At 58.0% G+C, this 18,406-nt stretch overlaps 1 protein-coding gene across 1 annotated transcript; it reads left to right on the forward strand.

Annotated features, from left to right (window-relative positions):
- The first annotated feature begins 5,481 nt into the window (after window positions 1-5,481).
- ROBO3 (roundabout guidance receptor 3) lies at window positions 5,482-18,337 on the forward strand. The gene is made up of 25 exons (XM_066564370.1): window positions 5,482-5,632; window positions 8,890-9,216; window positions 9,930-10,087; window positions 10,669-10,789; window positions 10,864-11,002; window positions 11,595-11,722; window positions 11,807-11,931; window positions 12,334-12,505; window positions 12,596-12,807; window positions 13,060-13,141; window positions 13,225-13,393; window positions 13,480-13,646; window positions 13,876-14,000; window positions 14,081-14,300; window positions 14,381-14,493; window positions 14,634-15,114; window positions 15,193-15,319; window positions 15,398-15,501; window positions 15,579-15,788; window positions 15,878-16,034; window positions 16,103-16,270; window positions 17,606-17,712; window positions 17,795-17,872; window positions 17,946-18,050; window positions 18,129-18,337. Exons 1-25 carry the CDS (start codon window positions 5,482-5,484, stop codon window positions 18,335-18,337), a joined length of 4,155 nt encoding a protein of 1,384 aa, XP_066420467.1.
- The last annotated feature ends 69 nt before the right edge of the window (window positions 18,338-18,406 follow it).

Consider the following 18,406-nt stretch of genomic DNA (forward strand, 5'->3'; position numbering starts at 1 on the left):
GCCGCAGGCAGGAAACTGATGAAAGGGGAGAAAAGGCGCTCGATGCAATATTGGGAAGGACGCGGGGATGCCGAGCGAGGCAGCGCCCTGCTGCCGCGCGCCGGTGCCCATCATCATCCTGAGCGCCTGCATCCCCATCCAGCTGCCCTGCCCGCTGCACAAAAGGGACCCAGGCGGGCTAATTCGGCGCGGGGGCAACCGGCACGCCCCCCTCTTTGTCTCCCTTTCATAGCCAATATCCCGACCCCAGATGGGTTAATACATAATGCAGACAAGCAAGTAATTGCTTGCCTTTGTGAGGCCGTCAGCGCTGGGTCCCCGGCCCTCTGATCCCCCATTAGCGGCCATGCAAACAAGCCTTCCACCCAATTAAGCCCAGCTTTGATAAAGCCTTTCCCAATGATGTGGCGGTCCCAAACTAGCGATTCGCACATGAGCCACTACCTGTTAAACCCGGCGTCGGCTTCCTTCGGGGACGAGCATCCCTCGCCTCTCGCCATGACCCAGCTGCCGAGCTCTGCCCGGCATCTCCCGGCCCTGAAGGGAGGCTCGGCTGATAAATGATCTCGACAAACTCTATATTAAAGAGGTGGAAATGGGATGTTAATATACCCCAAGCCGCTCGTCTCGAGAACACATGGGCTCCGGCTTTCCAAAGATGCTGGTAATGAGGCAGGCTGGGATGCCCGCGAGGAGATCTCGACGCACCGGCCTCCTGCGCCTGCCAGGTGCGGAGGACAGACAGACTGACACCCGTCCTCTGAGGCATCCCCACACCGTTCCACAGAGGCTCCGTGGGTCATCCCCTAAAGCATCTCAATCTGCTCACTGAAAGCATCCCAGCAGCATCCCCTAAAGCATGCCAGCGCACTTCCCTGGAATATCACAGCTTTATCCCTTGCACACCCTGACATCATCCCCTAAAGCACTTCAGTGCGCTCCCCTAAATCTTCTCAGTCATCCCCTAAAGCATCTCACTAAGCTCTCCTAAAGCATCCACTAAAAAATTCTGGCACCATCCCCTAAAATATCCTGGCATCAACCCCTACAGCATCCCAGTGTTATCCCCTAGATCATGCCAGCATGTTCATCTGAAACATCCCAACGTTATTCCATCACACACCCTGGCATCATCCCCTAAAGCCTTTCACTGGCATCCTCTAAATCATTCCAGTGTGCTTCCCTAAAGTTTCCCAGGATCATTCCCCTAAAGCATCCCAGCACCATCCCCTACAGCATTCCAGCATTATTCCTTGCAGCATTCCAGTGTACTACAACACAGTATCTTACCATCATCCCCTAATACATCCTGGCATCTCTCTATGCATCCCAGACTCATCCCCTAAAGCATCCCACTGACATTTTCTAAAGCATGATAGTTTGCTCCCCTACAGCATCCCAGCATCCCACCCTGAAGTCCCATAAGGTTCCCTAAGATGTGCCAGCATCTCTCCTTAATTCATCCCACCATTATCCCCTAGAACAGTCCACTCTGTTCTCTGAAAAAATCCCAGTATCATTCCTTAGGGCATGTCAGCATCATCCCCTAAAACACCCCAGTGCACTCCCCAGAGAGTGTTATCCATGAATGCATCCTGACACCACCCTTAATGCATCCCAGTGTCATCCCCCACACTGTCCCAGTGCCATCCCCCACACTGTCCCAGTGCCATCCCCTACAGCATCCCAGCATTATCCCCTTCAGCATCCCAGTGCCATTCCCCACACCATCCCAGTGCCATCCCCTACAGCATCCCTGCATCATTCTCCAAACTATCCCAGTGCCATTCCCCACACCATCCCAGTGTCATCCCCACACCATCCCAGTGTCATCCCCACACCATCCCAGTGTCTTCCCCTACAGCATCCCAGCATTATCCCCTACAGCATCCCAGCATCATTCCCCAAACCATCCCAGTGTCATTCCCTACACTAAAACATCCTACCATTATTTGTTAAAGCATCCAAGCAGCATCCTCTAAATCAACACAGTATCATCCAGTAAAGCATCCCAGTCATTCCCATATGCTCCCCTAAAACATCTCAGCATCTTTCCTTAAAGCATCACAGTTATCCCTCAGACAATCCCAGTCTTGTCACTCCCTGAAGTATCCATCATCATTCCCAAAGGATCCTACTTGTATCCTCTAGAACATCCACTACATTCTCCTGAAACATCTCAGCATCATTCCGTAAAACATCCCAGCACTGTCCTCTCATGCAAGCCACCATCATCCCCTACATCATCCCAGTCATTCCTGATAGCATCCCAATGCCCCCCTTAATGCATCCCAGTGTCATCCCCCACATCATCCCAGTGTCATCCCTAAAGCATCCCAGCATTATCCCCTACAGCAAGCCAGTGTCATCCCCCAAACTATCCCAGTGTCATCCCCTACAGCATCCCGGTGTCATCCCCCAAACTATCCCGGTGTCATCCCCTACACCATCCCAATGTCATCCCCTACACCATCCCAATGTCATCCCCTACACCATCCCAGTGTCATTCCCCACACCATCCCAGTGTCATCCCTAAAGGATTCCAGCTCCATCCCCTCCATCCCCACTACCCCTAGTCCTCAACATTGCTTTCCCCACTCCCCCCCCCAGCAGCCCCTGTGCTCCCCTTTCCTCCCTGCCACCCCAAGTGCTGCCACCACCTCTATAAATATTCAAAAAGCCGCATTTCCCGGCCAAACGCCTGGCTCGGGGTGGGGGGCTCCCGGGGGGAATGTTAATAACGGGCTGCCAGGGATTCCCCCCGGCAGCGGGGAGGGGGGACCCAGCCGCTCATTTGCCCAGACAAATATCTTGTCGCTCCTCATTATGGCCAAACTTCGTGCCTCAGTTTCCCCCCCCCCCCCTCAGCTCCCCAATGCCGCTCAGCGTGGGTTGGTTGGGAAAAAACAGGAGGAATAAGAAAGCAGCAAAACCAATGTAGAATAATGAGGATAACAAAGTATGGAGGAAGCCTCCCCCCATTTAAAAACTTCGTGGAGGATGATTTGGGCAAAGCCTGGGCAAACAGGCGCTAATCGCTAAATCAAGCAGCAATTAAATGCCGTGGCAGTGAGAATAAATCTGCTAACGAGGAGGCGATGCCCCCGCACTCGCTGTTTGCCCAGCTGATTAACGGGATGGATCTGAGGGGGATTATCCATCGGGATGAGGCGGCTCCTTTGTCTCCATTCCCCATCACAAGCTCTCTCAGAGGAGGTACTGGATGTGCGTGTGTCACCCCTGGGAGCCCATCGCTGCAGCCTCAGGCCTCAGACTGGGATTAATACAGAGGTGCTTTAATCCCTGAGGCTCCCAAAACCTCCAGGATTCCCATTAAAAATTCTCACATTTTCCAAGGACTCCATGAAAAGGGGCCCAAGGGTTTTCCACGGATTAACACCCTTTTCCATCGTGTAGTTCTGTGGTGGAGATGTCCCATTCCTCAGGTCAGCTTTTCAGTGGGACCCAAAAGGAGAAGATGGGGAAACATAGCAGCATGCAATGTTTTGATATTCCAGCATTGCCATCAATTCCCATCCCACAGAATTATTCAGGTAATAGTTGGATAAACCTCTTCTTTCATGGATACTTTTTTTTTTTCTGATCCTACTGAGAAATCCCTGTGCTGCCACATTGCCAGCAGGAGAAGAGGAAAAGCTTTGTGCTCCTACTAAATTAATATTTATTTACTTTCTCTGTGCCTGGCTCCAAGGGACAGATGAATAATGCATTGCCCACCGGACACCTGGCAGATTCGGTGGGATATGGAGAGCCCAGAGGATGCTGCTGAGGCTGAGTGGGTCAGATGTGCACCTCTCTGCAGCCTCAGCACAGCTCTGGCTGTGGAAAAGCAACCTGGGCAACATCTCCAGATGTGCAGACTCCAGATGTGCACAGATGGAAACCACCTGGCTCTCCAGATGTGCTTGAACATGCCTGTGCCTTCAGCTGCGTGCCCAGCTGTGACATCAGGGACCTCTCCAGCTGTTGGTCTGAATGCAGCTGCATCCCCCACACCACACAACCCTCCCAGATGTGAACATCCTGGAGATCCTTGGTGCCCCAGATGTGTGTGGAAAAGCTTCCCCCCCCTCCCCAGCTGTGCCCCAAGTGTCCTCCAGATGTGAACTCCCTTGGGGACCCAGATGTGCAAACACATGTGGACACACTTCCACTGCTGCTGTGCATGCAGATGTGAGGCCCTTCTCCCTCCCAATATCCCAGATGTGCATACCCAGTCCCCCTGCTCCTCCCCCACTGCCCCTTCCCCACCTCCTCTTTTTCCCTGCGCCCTCTCCAGCTTCCCCACACTCCCAACTTCCCGTTTTCCCCACTTTTTCCCTATTCCAAGTGCCACCGTCAAAAAATCCTGTAACAAGCTCCCCCCAGGAGCCCCCTCCCCCCATAATGAACCTCCCTAATGAATTCCCCCAGCCCCCCCGGCTGCTCGCTGATGGAGGCTCATTGCTTCCCACATCAGCCCCAACACAATAATTAAACGGCCAATTGCTACTTACGGATTCAATGGTGCTGATTCCTTCGTGTTTCCCCCCTGACCCCACAAATTCAAGGCCACTGGTGGTCCCAGCCCCCCCAAAGTGTCCCTCACTGTGTTACTCAGCCGCATTTCCCGTGGGCTGTGGGGTGGTGCTGCCTTTCAGGGTTCACTCAGGGGGGGCCCGACTGGGGGGTGACAGCAGCCGCGTGCGGTGTCACGTAATTTGGGGTGAAGCCAGGGAGCTGCTGCGTCTCCTCCTGCTCCTCCCTCCAGCCCTAGGACCCCCCTTTTCCTCTGCCCCCTCAAAATTCACCCCAGTTCCACTGCACCATGAAGCGCCCCCCCATTCGGGACATCCCCCGCCTTGGTCCCCATCCCGCTTCTCAGGGACGGGGAGGGCACACAGGGACACCCGCGTCACCCCGCCCCAGCGCCGCCCCGGCCCGTCCCCTACCCGGGGGCGGTGCCGCTGGCTGAGCCGAGCCGAGCTCAGCTGGGCTGAGCCGGACTGAGTCGGGCTGTGCTGAGCCGAGTCGAGCCGGGCTGAGCCGGACTGGGCTGAACCGGGCCGGACTGGGCTGAACTGGGCGAGACTGGGCTGAACTGAGCTGAGCCCAGCCGAGCAGAGACGAACTGAGCTGAGCCGGACCGGGCTGAACTGAGCCGGACGGGGCTGAACTGAGCCGAGCCCAGCCGAGCAGAGCCGAGGTGAACTAAGCCAGATCGGGCTGAGCCGGACTGGGCTGAGCCGGACCGGGCTGAACTGAGCCGGACCGGGCTGAACTGAGCCGGATCGGGCTGAACTGAGCCGAGCCCAGCCGAACTGAGCTGAGCCGGATCGGGCTGAACTGAGCCGGACTGGACTGAACTGAGCAGAGCCCAGCCGAACTGAGCTGAGCCAGATCGGGCTGAGCTGAGCCGGTCTTTGCCGTGCCGGGTAGTGTCGTGCAGAGCCGAGCCGAGCCGAGCCCAGCCGGGACAGGATGCTGCGGTACCTGCTGAAGACGCTGCTGCAGATGAACCTGTTCGCCGACTCGCTGGGAGCTGAAGGCTCTAACTCCTCCTCCTCGCTGCTGCTCGGCATCAACCGCTCCATCGCCGCGCTCCACCTGCCCGACCTCACCCCCGGTAACGGTACGTGCTCCCCGGTCCTTCTGCTCCCCCGTCCCGGAGTTCCTGCTCCTGCTCCAGCCGGGATGCTGGAAGTACCCACAGACCCCAGCCCCAGCTGGGACCCCACCAGCACCGACACTGGATTCCCATCCTGTCCCCTTGTCCCCAAAGCGGGACCTGCCCCATGTCACAGCTCCGGAACTGACCCAGCGTCCTCACACCGGCCCCGTGTCCCCATTCTGGGACCAGCTCCTTGTCCCCAGCCCAACTCCCGGGAGTGATGTGGTGTCCTTAGATCGTCTACACGACCCCAAACCGAGACCAGCCCGCTCTCCCCGAGTCAGGACTGTCCTGGTGTTCCCAACCAGTCCTGTCTTCCCAAATCCTGAACTGCAAGCAGCTCCCTGTTCCCAAACTGTCCCGTGTTCCTCATCAACTGCCAGACCACGAGCTGGGACAGACACCAAATTGTCCCTGTGTCCCCAGACCCCAAACCAGGGGCAACCTAGTGTCCTCAAACAGCCTTCATGTCCCCACATCCATCCCCAGTCCCCAAACCAGGACCAGCCCCGTGTCCCAAAACTGTCCCAGTGTGCCCAAACCAACTCCCAGACAAAACTAGGAGAGACTCCATGTCTCCCAACTAGTCCCGTGTCCCCAAGCCAATCCCCAGACTACCAACTGGAACTGGCTCCATGTTCCCAAACTATCTCTGCATTCCTAAACCATCCCAGTGTCCTCCGACCAGCTCAGTGTGCCCTAATCCTCCACGTCCCCAAACCAGCCCCATGACCCCAATGAGCAGAATGGGGGTGAAGGAGGGGTGAGGGAGAAGGTGTCTGACTGAATTTTGACGCAGTTTTGAGCTTCTCCCCTCTTTTTTAGTCTGTGCCCCTCCAGCTGGCCCTGGGTGGCTGGGGAGGGGGCGGGGGTGTTCCCAAACCTCCTGGGAGCCCCTGCCCCTGCACAGCCTGCCGGGCACAGGAAGGGGCCTGCCCTGACCCCCTGCTTGTCCCAATTAGTCACCGGGCCCAGCTGCGGCCCCCTCAGTCCCTGCTGTGCCCCCCGGGGTACCCAGTGCCCTGCAGCATCGCTTCCGTCCCCATGGCAGCCACATCCCATCCCCATGGCAACCCCCCGGGCACCCCAAACTGCAGCCCCTCATGCATCCTGCCCCAGGCTGGGGGGGAGCAGGGGAGGGCATGTGAGAGTGGAGATGAATGTGGGGTGTGTGCATGTGTGCATTTATGGGCAGTGTGCATGTGTGTGCATGTATGTGCATGTCTGTACAGTGTGCATATGTGCATGTGTGTGTGCAGTGTGCATGTGCCTGCATGTGTGCATTTATGAGCTGTGTGCATGCATGTACAGTGTGCATGTGTACATTCATGTGCATGGCTATGCATTGTGCAGGTGCTTGCATGTCTATACAGTGTGCAGGTGTGTGCATGTGTGCATTTATGTGCTGTGTGCATGCGTGTGCAGTGTACATGTGTGTGTGCATTTTTGTGCAGTGTGCGTGTCTGTACAGTGTGCATGTGTGTCCATATGTGTGCAGTGTGCATGTGTGTCCATGTCTGTACAGCATGCATGTGTGTGCATATGTGTGCAGTGTGCATGTGTGTGCATGCAGCAATGCAGGTAAGCGTAGGTTCATGGCCCCACCTGAGCATGCGTGGATGTGCATGGATGTGCATGGATGTGCATGCCCCCGTGTGTGCCCTGTGCATGTGCATCTGCGTGTGCAGCCTGTGTGTGCATGCACACCCCTTTGTGAATGTGCATTTGTGTGTGTGCGCCTCTGCATGCCTGAACACACACGTGTGTGTGTGTGTGTGTAAGGACAACCCCCCGAATACATGCATGTGTGCAGATGTGTGTGTGTGCATGTACACCCTGCATGAAATGCACACACACATACATGCATCTGTGCATGTCAGGGGCATGCACACCCCTGCCTGAGTGCACACACACACATACATGCATCTGTGCATGTCAGGGGCATGCACACCCCTGCCTGAATGCACAGGTGTGCATGTTATGTGTGTACAAGCACATGTATGTGGTCGCATCTCTGTGTGTGTGTGCATACCCCTGCATGACAGCCCGTGCATGTACATGCACCTACATGTGCAACGCACGTGTGCACACATGCACCTGCACATGTAATGCACATGGGCACACATGCATGTGTGTGTAATGCACATGTGCACACATGTATCTGTGTGCAGTGCACGTGTGCACACATGCACATGTGTGTAATGCTCATGTGCCCCTATATCTGTGTGCACAGATACCTGTGAGTCCCTCTGTGTGTGTGTGCACCCCTGCATGGCTGCCCTCGTGTGCATGCATGCACCTGTGTGGAAACACTTGCAGTGCACAGCTGCACATGTCTGTGCAGACCCACAGCTGTGTCACACGTGTGGCTGGGCATGCAGGGGTGAGTGCCTGTGCCACTGGGCCAGCAGTGACACTTGGGGACCAAACTGCCAAGACAGCCCAGGCGGTGTTGGGGACACACACGGTTCAGCCCAGCTGGCCCCAGCATTAATGAGCATTAATTATGCTGACATTAATGACCATCTATTAATTCCTGTGCCCTAGCAGGGTTGGTTTTTTTTTTTTTTTCTGGAACAGCCCTATAACTCCAATATTTGGCTTTTTAAAACTTAAAATTAAGCATTTTCTGCAGCCCAGAATGACCAGCTCTGGTACAGAAAGTTAGCACTTGCAGCTGATGGAAAAATCCCTTTTTGGGGAGAATTTAGCCCCAACCCTGTTTCTTCAGGGTGGAAACTGGGTGGAAAATGCAAAGCTGCTTTGTCCCACTGGCCTTGCCTGACACCTTCCTGATCCATCTTAAGCTCCACCAAGGGAAATTTAGGTTGGATGTTAGGAAGAAGTTTTTTACAGAAAGGGTGATAAAGTTCTGGAATGGCTGCCCAGGGAGGTGGTGGAGTCCCCATCCCTGGGTGTGTTTAACAAAGCCTGGATGTGGCACTGGGTGCCAGGGTTTAATTGAGGTGTTGGGACTAGGTTGGACTCAATGATCTTGAAGGTCTCTTCCAACCCGGTCATTCTGTGATCCTGTGATTCTGTGATTCTCTGGTCCTGCTCCCTCCCACCCTGGGATATGCTGGGCTGGGACCTGGCCACACTTCATCTCTCACCTCCTGCTTTCCAAGCAAAGCAGGGTCTGGGGCCAGGAAAGCACCACACAAGCCAAGGATGCTCAGCCCCCAAGCCCATCCCTACCCCTCCTGGTTGCCCTGCAGGATCCCACGCCCAGCTGGAGGACACGGCTCCCCGCATCGTGGAGCACCCCACGGATGTCCTGGTCTCCAAGGGGGACCCGGCCACGCTGAGCTGCAAGGCCGAGGGGCGCCCGGCCCCGGAGGTGGAGTGGTACAAGGACGGGGAGCGGGTGGAGACGGACCGGGAGGATCCCCGCTCCCACCGCACCCTCCTCCCGGGCGGGTCCCTCTTCTTCCTCCGGATCCTGCACGGGAGGCGGGGAAAGCCCGACGAGGGCGTTTATGTCTGCGTGGCCAGGAATTACCTGGGGGAGGCCACCAGCCGGAATGCTTCCCTGGAGGTGGCCGGTGAGTCCTGGGCGAGGATTTGAGGGAGGGAAATTTGGGGTTCTGGTATCGCCCCTTAGCCCAGCCTGCTCCAGTGACTGTGGCTTTCACATTCCCACTGTTGCCAAGTGAAGAGGGGAAGATAAATAAAAATAAGAGGAAAATAATTGAAAATAAATAAATAAATAAAGTGAAAGTAAATGAAAATAAATTCAAAGAAGCGAGAAATATTGGAAATAAAAGCTACTAAGTGAAAACAAATGCAATATTGGAAATAAATGCTACTAAGTGAAAACAAATGAAAAAAGAAAACAAGTGAAAATTAATGCAACTAAAAGGAAGTGAAAATGAATATAAATAACAGAAAATAAATTAAAACATGGAAAAAAGAGAAAGAAAGTGGAAATAATGGAAAGGAAGTGAAAATAAATGAAAAAATAAGTGCAAATTAGTGAAGAGAAATAATGAAAAAAGTGAAAATAATTGGAAATAAGTGAAAATTACTGCAAAGGAGTGAAAATAAATGAAAACATGGTAAAAGAAATTAAGAGAGGTGAATATAATTGAAAATACATGAAAATAAATGAGAACAAATGAAAACATTTGAAAGCATTTGAAAATCAAGTAAAATCAATGAAGATAAATGAAAATCTGTTAAAGCCAATTCAGAGCCCTGGTGCTGTCCCCAGCCCGGGGGCGCAGGGCTGGCAGCTGAGGCCGCGGTGTCCCCGCAGTGCTGCGGGACGATTTCCGACAGCCCCCAGGGGACGTGGTGGTGGCGGCGGGAGAACCGGCCGTGCTGGAGTGTGTCCCGCCCCGCGGGCACCCCGAGCCCAGCGTCTCCTGGAAGAAAAACGGAGTCCGGGTCAGCGACAAGGACGAGCGCCTGACGGTGAGGGGGGGCAGAGCTGATGTGGGGGGGTGGGGAATGTTACAGGGGCACAGGGTGTGCCGGGGATGTGGGGTGACATGGATGGGGAGCAGTGAGGATGAGGGATGCAGTGAGGACCTGGAATGTGGGATGCAGCAGAGAGTTGTGTGATGGGATGGATATGGGATGAGATGGGGATGTAGGACAGGATATGGGATGCCTCAGAGATTTGGGATGCAATGGAAACATGGGGTGTGACGACAGTGTGGGTGCAAATGTGAGATGCAGTGAGGATACAGGATGTGATTGGGGTGCAGCATGCAGTCAGGATGAGAGATGCAATGAGGATTTGGGATGTCGTGGAGATATGGGATGCAAAGGAGATGCAGGATACAACAGGGATGCAGAATTTGGTAGGGATGGGAGATGTGTGTGTGTATGCAGTGAGGATGTGGGATGTCTTGGAGATATGGGATGCAGTGGGGATGTGGGATGTGATGAGGATGTGGTATACAGTGTGGACATGGGATACAGTGTGGATGTGGCACGTGATGGGGATGTGGGATGTGGTGGGGACGTGGGATGAGCCGTTCCTCCTGCAGATCCGTGGTGGGAAGCTGATGGTGGCCAGCACTCACAAGAGCGATGCTGGTGTCTATGTCTGCGTGGCCACCAACGTGGTGGGGGAGAGGGACAGCGAGCCGGCCGAGCTGGTTGTCTTCGGTGCGTGGGGATTTCATGTTTGGGGTGTCAGGGAGGTGGGTGCTACCCTGCTGGGACTGACAGCCACCCCACAGAGCGCCCAGCATTTGGCAAGAGGCCCCAGAACCAGGTGGTGCTGGTGGAGGGGACGGCGGAGTTTGCCTGCGAGGTGATGGGGGATCCGCAGCCGGCGGCGCGCTGGCGCAAGGAGGAGGGTGAAATGCCACTGGGAAGGTGAGTAGGGGGGCGAGAGGGGTGGCTCAGGGACACCAAGGCCAGACAGGGCTCTGTGGTGCAGCTGGGCAGCTCAGTGCGTGCCAGCCTGGTGTGCTTGGAGCACCTGGCATCCTCATGGCATCAAGTAATTGCATCCCATGATCCTGGTGCACCCTCCATCCTCAGCACATGCTGTGTTCCCTATTGCATTCCACATTCCCATTGTGTGACGTCTCCATCACATTCCACATCCCCTTTTGCCTCTCAAATCCTCATTGCATCCCACATCTTTGCATCCCACACTCTTACCCCGTCCCAAATCCCAATCACATCCAATATCCTCACCGCAACCCACATCCCTATTTCATCCCACATCCCCATTGCATCCCACATCCCCATCACATTCCACATCCCCATTGCATCCCACATCCCCATCACATTCCACATCTCCACCACATTTCACATCCCCATCACATTTCCCATTTTTCTGCATCCCAGATTTCCCCTCTACCCATCACATCATCCTCACTACATCCCCACCCCATGGCACCTTACGCCCTCCTGGTGCCCCAGCACGCTGCTGGTGCCACAGCCTCGCGGGGTTCCCCAGGTGGGAGGTGCTGCCAGACAACACCCTGCGGATCAGCGGGCTGCAGGTGGAGGATGAGGGCACCTACACCTGTGTGGCTGACAACAGCGTGGGCAGGTCGGAGGCATCGGGCACCCTCACTGTGCACGGTAAGGGGGGCCCTGGGGAGCACCCTTGGGTGGGTGCTGGTGGAGTGCCCAGACAAGCCCTTGTCTCTCCCTGCGTTGCTGCAGTGCCCCCCCAGCTTGTCACCGGGCCCCATGACCAAGCTGTCACCCCTGGCCAGAGCGTGACTTTCCAGTGCCAGAGCAAGGGCAACCCACCACCCGCTGTCTTCTGGCAGAAGGAGGGGAGCCAGGTCTGTCACCTTCCCTCATCCTTGACCCCATACCCAATCATAGCCCCATCCTCATCCCAATCCCATCACCATTTCCATTCCATCGTAATCCCCATCCCAATTCCTACACCATCCCCATCTCATCTCCATCCCAATCTCATCCCATCTCTACCTCACACCACTACCAATCCTCATCCCTACCTGTGCTCATCACCATCCCATCACAGTCCCTATTACATTCCTGTCCCCATTCCAGTCCCATTACAGTCCCCATCATACTTCATCCTATCCCATCCCATCCCATCCCATCCCATCCCATCCCATCCCATCCCTGTCCCCAGTCTCATTCCCACCCCTAACCCTGTCCTCATCTCATCCCCTGCTTCTCACCCCTCATCTCCTGCTAATCCCACTCCCTCTCAGGCCCTGCTGTTCCCAGGCCAGCCCCCAGTCCCTTCTGGCCGTGTCTGGGTGAGCCCCAGTGGTGCTTTGACCATCATCAGCGTCCAGCCCAGTGATGCCGGCTACTACCTGTGCCAGGCTATCAGCGTGGCCGGCAGTGTCCTGGCCAGGGCAGGCCTGGAGGTGACAGGGGGTAAGTCCAGTGCCAGTGTAGAGCTGGCACATCCAGTGTATGAGTGACACCCACCCCACCACTCAGCAATTCCCAATTTTCTCCCTGCAGCACCCACTGAACTCCACCCACCGGTGCTCAGCCTGCGTCCCACTAACCGGACAGTGCTGCCTGTGGGGGCCACAGTGCGGCTGCCTTGTGGGACGGGGGCCCATGACCCTGCAGGCAGCGTGGGGTGGCTGAAGGATGGCAGTGCCCTGGTAGGTGTCCAGCCCCGTGCCAGCCTGCTGGAGAACGGCACCCTGCAGATCAGCGGCCTCCGGGTGAGCCGGCCCCGGCAGGGGCACCCGAGGGGGTACTGCAGAGAGGGAGGGGGCAGTGCCTGCCAGGGGTGGAGCACAGGGACATGGATGATCACCATGGTGGGTGCAAACAGTGCTGGGGCTCAGGCTGGTGGGTGCAAAGTGTGGTGGGTGCTCAGGGTGATGTGTACAAAGCATGGTGGGTGCTCAAGGTGGTGGGTGCCGAGGTGATGGGTGCTCAGGGTGATGGGGCAGGAGCTCTTCCCCCTGCAGGTGAGAGACTCCGGGCTCTACAAGTGCGTGACCACCAGCCCAGTGGGTGAGACAAGCTGGGGCATCTCCTTGGAGGTACAAGGTGGGTCATGGAGATCTCACCGCAGCGGGGACACCGTGGCACTGGGAACAAAGCCACCCAGACCTCCATGCATCTCCCTGCAGGTGATGAATCCAACCTCTCCCTGCCTTCCCCTGCACCCGATCTCCTCCCTGGGCCACCCTCCACCCCTGTGGTCACCAACGTTACCAAGAGCAGTGTCACCCTGAGCTGGAAAGGGAATGAGGACAGTGGTGCCACCGATGTCACCTCTTACATAGTGGAGGCTTTCAGGTATCACACAAGCCTCTTGTCTGGCTGCAGGGATGATGTGGTGGCCTGATACCACCCTGTCACGAGTCACCCCTGTCCCCTGGCAGCCAGGCAGTGGGTGGCCCGTGGCAGACAGTGGCAGCTGATGTGGAGAGTGAGACCCACACAGTGACCGGCCTTGTCCCTGACACTGTCTACCTGTTCTTGGTGCGGGCGGCCAACGCCTACGGGCTCAGTGACCCCAGTGGCATCTCAGAGCCTGTGCGCACCCAAGGTGAGACCCAGCAGTGACATCAGTGGAGGTGTCCACAAACCCCCCACCCTTGGGTCCATCTCCACTTGGTGACACCAGTGGAGGTGCCCGTGCACCCAAAATCTTTGGGTCCATCCTTGCCCAGTGATGCCAATGGAGTTTCCCATGGGTATGTGCTGTCACCATGGCTCCTTCGCTTGGTGACACCAGTGGGGATATGCATGGACCCTCCACCCTCTCATGTTTCCAGCAGACACCAACCCCATGCAGCAAGGGCTGGATCCTGAGCAGGTGCAGCAGGAGCTGGCACAAGTGGCTGTGCACCTGAAGGAACCTCTGGTGCTGCCATTGGGCACCGTCCACCTCTCCTGGACCGTGAGTGCTGAGCCTCCCTACCAGAACAGAGCTCCCAGTGTCGATCATGCCCCCATCCCACCCTTCCCTCGGGTCCTCAGGTGGAGCACCAGGCACCCTTCCTTCAGGGCTACCGGGTGCTGTACCGGCAGCGCGGCGGGCGCTGGGAGGAGGCACGGACGGCGTGGGCTCCAGGGGAGCGGGGGGCCCTCCTCACCGAGCTGCGCCGGGGCCAGGACTACGAGGTCAAGGTGCGACCCTACTACCATCACCTCCATGGTCCCGACAGTGCTGTGCGGGCTCTGCGCACCCCTGAAGCGGGTGAGTGCGGGGATGGAGGGGATGGTGTGGGTCCCTGGGGACAACCTGGAGGTGATACCCCATGTGTCCTCCACCGGCAGCCCCCAGTGCCCCACCACGAGCTGTCAGCGTGGCTGGGAATGGTACCAGTGTCCGCATCTCATGGCAGCCACCACCTCTGGCAGAGCAGAATGGGGTCATCCGCGATTACCGGGTAGGCGTGGACAGCAGCAGGGGTGTGACTGCTCCACTCCGTCCTCTCATGACACCGTGAGCTCCACTCAGTCCTTTCATGACACCATGTCATGCCGTCCTTATGGGTGTTCCCCATGTTTTCCTCCTGGTCCCCACCAGATTTGGTGTTTGGGCAATGAGAGCCGCTTCCACATCAACCAGAGCGTGGAGGGGACTGTGCTGGCGACAGTGTTGCAGGGACTTGTCCCTGGGGTCCCTTACCGTGCTGAGGTTGCTGCTGCCACCAGTGCTGGTGTGGGTGCCCGCAGTGCCCCTGTCCCCATCCACATCGGTGAGTCCCTCATTGTCACAACTGTCCCCCATGGGTGGGGCATGATGGGGTCACCCACTGGGGTGCTGGGGATGGCTCCTTGGCACCCTGCCGGTGTGTCCCTCTTTCCCATGTCACTTGCAGCCCCCCTGGTGGAGCAAGATGCGGGGCCAGCAGCTGGGAGCAGCTTGACTGAGCATTTAGCAGAGGTAGTCAGGCAGCCAGCCTTCATTGCCGGCGTTGGTGGCGCTTGCTGGGTCGTCCTCGCCGCCTTTGCTGCTTGGCTCTACAGCCGCCGCCGGAGGAAGAAGGAGCTCAGCCACTTCACTGGTACAGGGGGTGCTACCCCTGGGACCCCTCACCCTTCACCCCTCACCCATCAGCCACCCACTGTCCCTCTCTTTACAGCATCCTTTGCCTACACACCCACCGGTAAGCCCATGAGTGCTGCGGGGTCCCAGTACGGCCTCTCGCTGCCCTCACCCCCATCTCTTTCCACAGTCGCCTTCCCAGCTCCAGTGCACAGCAACCCCAGGTAACCCCCCAGCCCCCCTGCCCTCCCCAGGAGCCCCAGGGCTGACCACCAGCATTCCTTCACCCCATCCCCCTGCAGGGCAGCTGCCGGCAGTGGTTACCCGTGGCTGGTGGATGCGTGGCGTGGTGGCAGCACAGCCAGTTCTGCCGGGTGTTTGGGGTCCACTGAGAGATACTACAATGGTGAGGGGTCAACATGGGGCTGGGTGGCTCTTGAGTGGGTCATGATCAGCCCTGATGATGCTGGTCACCCTCTGCAGATGCTGGCATCACCCGTTACATCGCCCAGACCGAGCAGTTTGGAGCGGGGGCTGCTGAGGGGCCAGTTTACAGCACCATCGAGGTTGACAGTGAGGAGCTCTGCACATTTCCCCGTCCCTTCTCACAGTATGGGACCTCCTACCCTGGGGGGGGTTCCCAGCCAATGGATGCTGCAGCCTCCCAGGTGCCCCGTGGCCGGGCTGAGCACGGTAGGGTGGTCGGACGGGTGGGGGCACACGGGGGTGCTCGTGGTGCGGTGCCCTCCCCACAGCCCCCCCAGCATCCCTCCTTGGCACAGGGACCAGAGCAAAGCTGGGGCAAGCAGTGAAACCGCCGGCAGTGAGCTGGACAGAGCTGCTGCCCCCGCCACCCTCAGCCAGTGAGCTCAGCCAGTGTGCCCAGGAGGAGGAGAAGGAGGAGGAAGAGGAGGATGAAGAGGAAGAGGCAGCCCGAGGGTGAGTGTGGGGGCTCGGGGGCTGGGCATGGTGCCCCCAGCAGCTACCCTGTGATCTCCACTCTGCAGGTTGGGGATGGAGGTGTGGTACCCTGGTGAGGACATCCCCTGTGCCACTGCTGCATCCTCACCCACCACCTCCTCCGGCTGCCGCTCCACCGCCACGCTGACACCCTCACCTCGCACCACGGAGGACATCCCCCGCCTCCGCGACTTCGATAGCTCCCTCCTGCCCCGGTAGGAGATGGGCCTCGGTTGGTGTGGCCATGCCATTGGGGTCTGGATGTCCCACTGGGATCCAGATGTCCCTTTGAGGTCCAGATGTCCCACCATGGCCTGGGTGTTCCATCGCGATCCAGCCATGTTGTCACTACCCAGCCCTGCCATGCCATCATGGTCCAGCTGTGTCATTAGGGTCCAGGTGTCTCATTGGGGTCCAGATGTTCTGTTGGGGTCAAGATGCCTCACCATGATCCAGATGTTCCATCACAACCCAGCCATTTTGTCACCATTTGGCTCTGCCATGCTGCCATAGTCCAGCCATGCTACTGAGGTCCAGATTTGTCATCTGAGGTCCAGGTGTTCCACCGAGCTCTGGATGTTGTGCCCAGTCATGTTTACATGGTCCAGTTCCACTGTTCCACCACAGTCTGGCCTTGCCACTGGACTCTGGATCAGGCTCTGGATGTCCCACCATGGCCTGGGTGTCCCATCACAATCCAGCCACTCTATCATGATCTGGTCCTGCTGTGCCACCATGGTCTGGCCATGCCATTGGGGTTTGGATGCCCCAATGGAGTCTGAATGTCCTACCATGGTCCAGGTGTCTCTTTGTGATCCATCCATGGTGCCACCATCCAGCCCCTGCTCTCCAGCTGTGCTATGGCCATGTTGTCATCACACATCTGTGGTGTTGTGGGTGACTGGGGCATTGCAATACAGCTGCACCATCACGAGACAGGTGGGCCATCATCACCCAGCTGTGCTGCTGTGACCCAGCTCTGCCATGGTCCATCTGTGCCACCACAATGCTGGCAAGGCACTGTACTCCAGCTGTGCAGCTGCAGTCAAGCTCCAGGTTGCACTGTGGTATAACCCAGCTGGGCAGCTGCAACCAAGCTGCATGATTGCAATTCAGTTGTGCTACTATCTAGGTGTGTCATGATGTAGCTGTGCAGCTGCAATCTGCCAGTGTGCTTGCAATCAAGATGTGTGGTGATCCAGCTGTGCCACTGCAGTCCAGCTGTGTGGCTGTAATCCAGCTCTGCTCCAGCTGTGCCACTGCAGGCCAGCCCTGCTATCACAGCCTTGCCAGGCTGTGGTCCTCCACCCCAGCTGTGCCACTGCACTCATCCAGCTCCCCTTTGCCACCCCAGCTGTGATCCAGCTGTGGCAATTCTACCCAGCTGTGATGCTTCACCCACCTACACCACTGCCATCCAGCTGTGGCAGTGCCACACGGCTTCTTCTGGCTCTGGCACAGCTCTAGAGGGCTTGTGCCAGTACTGTGGTGGCCACTGAGCCCCCATGCCACTCCCCCCGCGCTGGCTTCACTCCACCCCTCTTTGCCAGGAGACCCCCGCACGGTGTGGGCACCCCCCCACAGGCACGCAGCCCCTCGGTGACCCCGGATGCCAGCGAGGGCCGCCCACCCCGAGCCCTGTGCCCTCCCGGCACAGGTGAGCCCCCAGGGCCCGTTTGGGTGGGTGGGGGCCCCACTGGCCGCGGAGGGGGCTGACGCTGCCATCCCCACCTCCCCAGGGAAAACCCGCGCGGTGATCTCCAAAAGTCGCCTGAAGCCCAAAAGCAGCCGCTACCGCCGGGAAAAGCAGACGGGAGGTGAGTGGGAGGGAAGAACGGGGAATTCAGGAGGCTCGGGGGAGCTGAGCCCTGTCCTCCCTCTCTGCCGCAGAGCTGCCGCCGCCGCCGCTGCCGCCGCCCGGCGAGACCCCCGGGCCCTGTGCGGGGCCGGAGCCGAGCGGGGCTGAGCGCAGGGTCCCGCAGCGCCCGGCCCGCGGTAAGGCAGCGCCACCGACCGCGCCTCCAGAGGGCTGGGGTGGCACTGCCGAGCCCCAACGCTGTCCCTCCCCTGCAGACGAGGTCACCCCCTACAGCAAAGCCTCGTGCCTGCCCCGCGGGCAGGTGTCCGGCAGCTGCTCCACCACCGGCAGCGTCTCGTCCCGCGGCTCCGGCAGCTCCCGCGGGCACGGCTCGGGGCGCAGCCGGACCCCGGGGGACCGCGGCGACGGCACCGGGCACGGCCGCCGCCCCGGGGCACCGTTCCCGCCGCAGGAGAAGCGATAAAAGGGAGGGCGAGTCGGTGACAGAGTCGGGGACACGGGGATGGGACACAGGGGACACGGAGGGATGTTC

Source organism: Molothrus aeneus, chromosome 22 (genome assembly GCF_037042795.1).
Source record: "Molothrus aeneus isolate 106 chromosome 22, BPBGC_Maene_1.0, whole genome shotgun sequence".
NCBI lineage: Eukaryota > Metazoa > Chordata > Aves > Passeriformes > Icteridae > Molothrus > Molothrus aeneus.

Bases quoted from the DNA above. Each gene is read 5' to 3' on its own strand.
- ROBO3 (XM_066564370.1), top strand. From the start codon at position 5,482: ATGCTGCGGTACCTGCTGAAGACGCTGCTGCAGATGAACCTGTTCGCC. The intron at 13,142-13,224 runs GTGGGTCATGGA...ATCTCCCTGCAG, and splicing joins CATCTCCTTGGAGGTACAAG to GTGATGAATCCAACCTCTCC. The intron at 15,320-15,397 runs GTAACCCCCCAG...ATCCCCCTGCAG, and splicing joins CCAGTGCACAGCAACCCCAG to GGCAGCTGCCGGCAGTGGTT.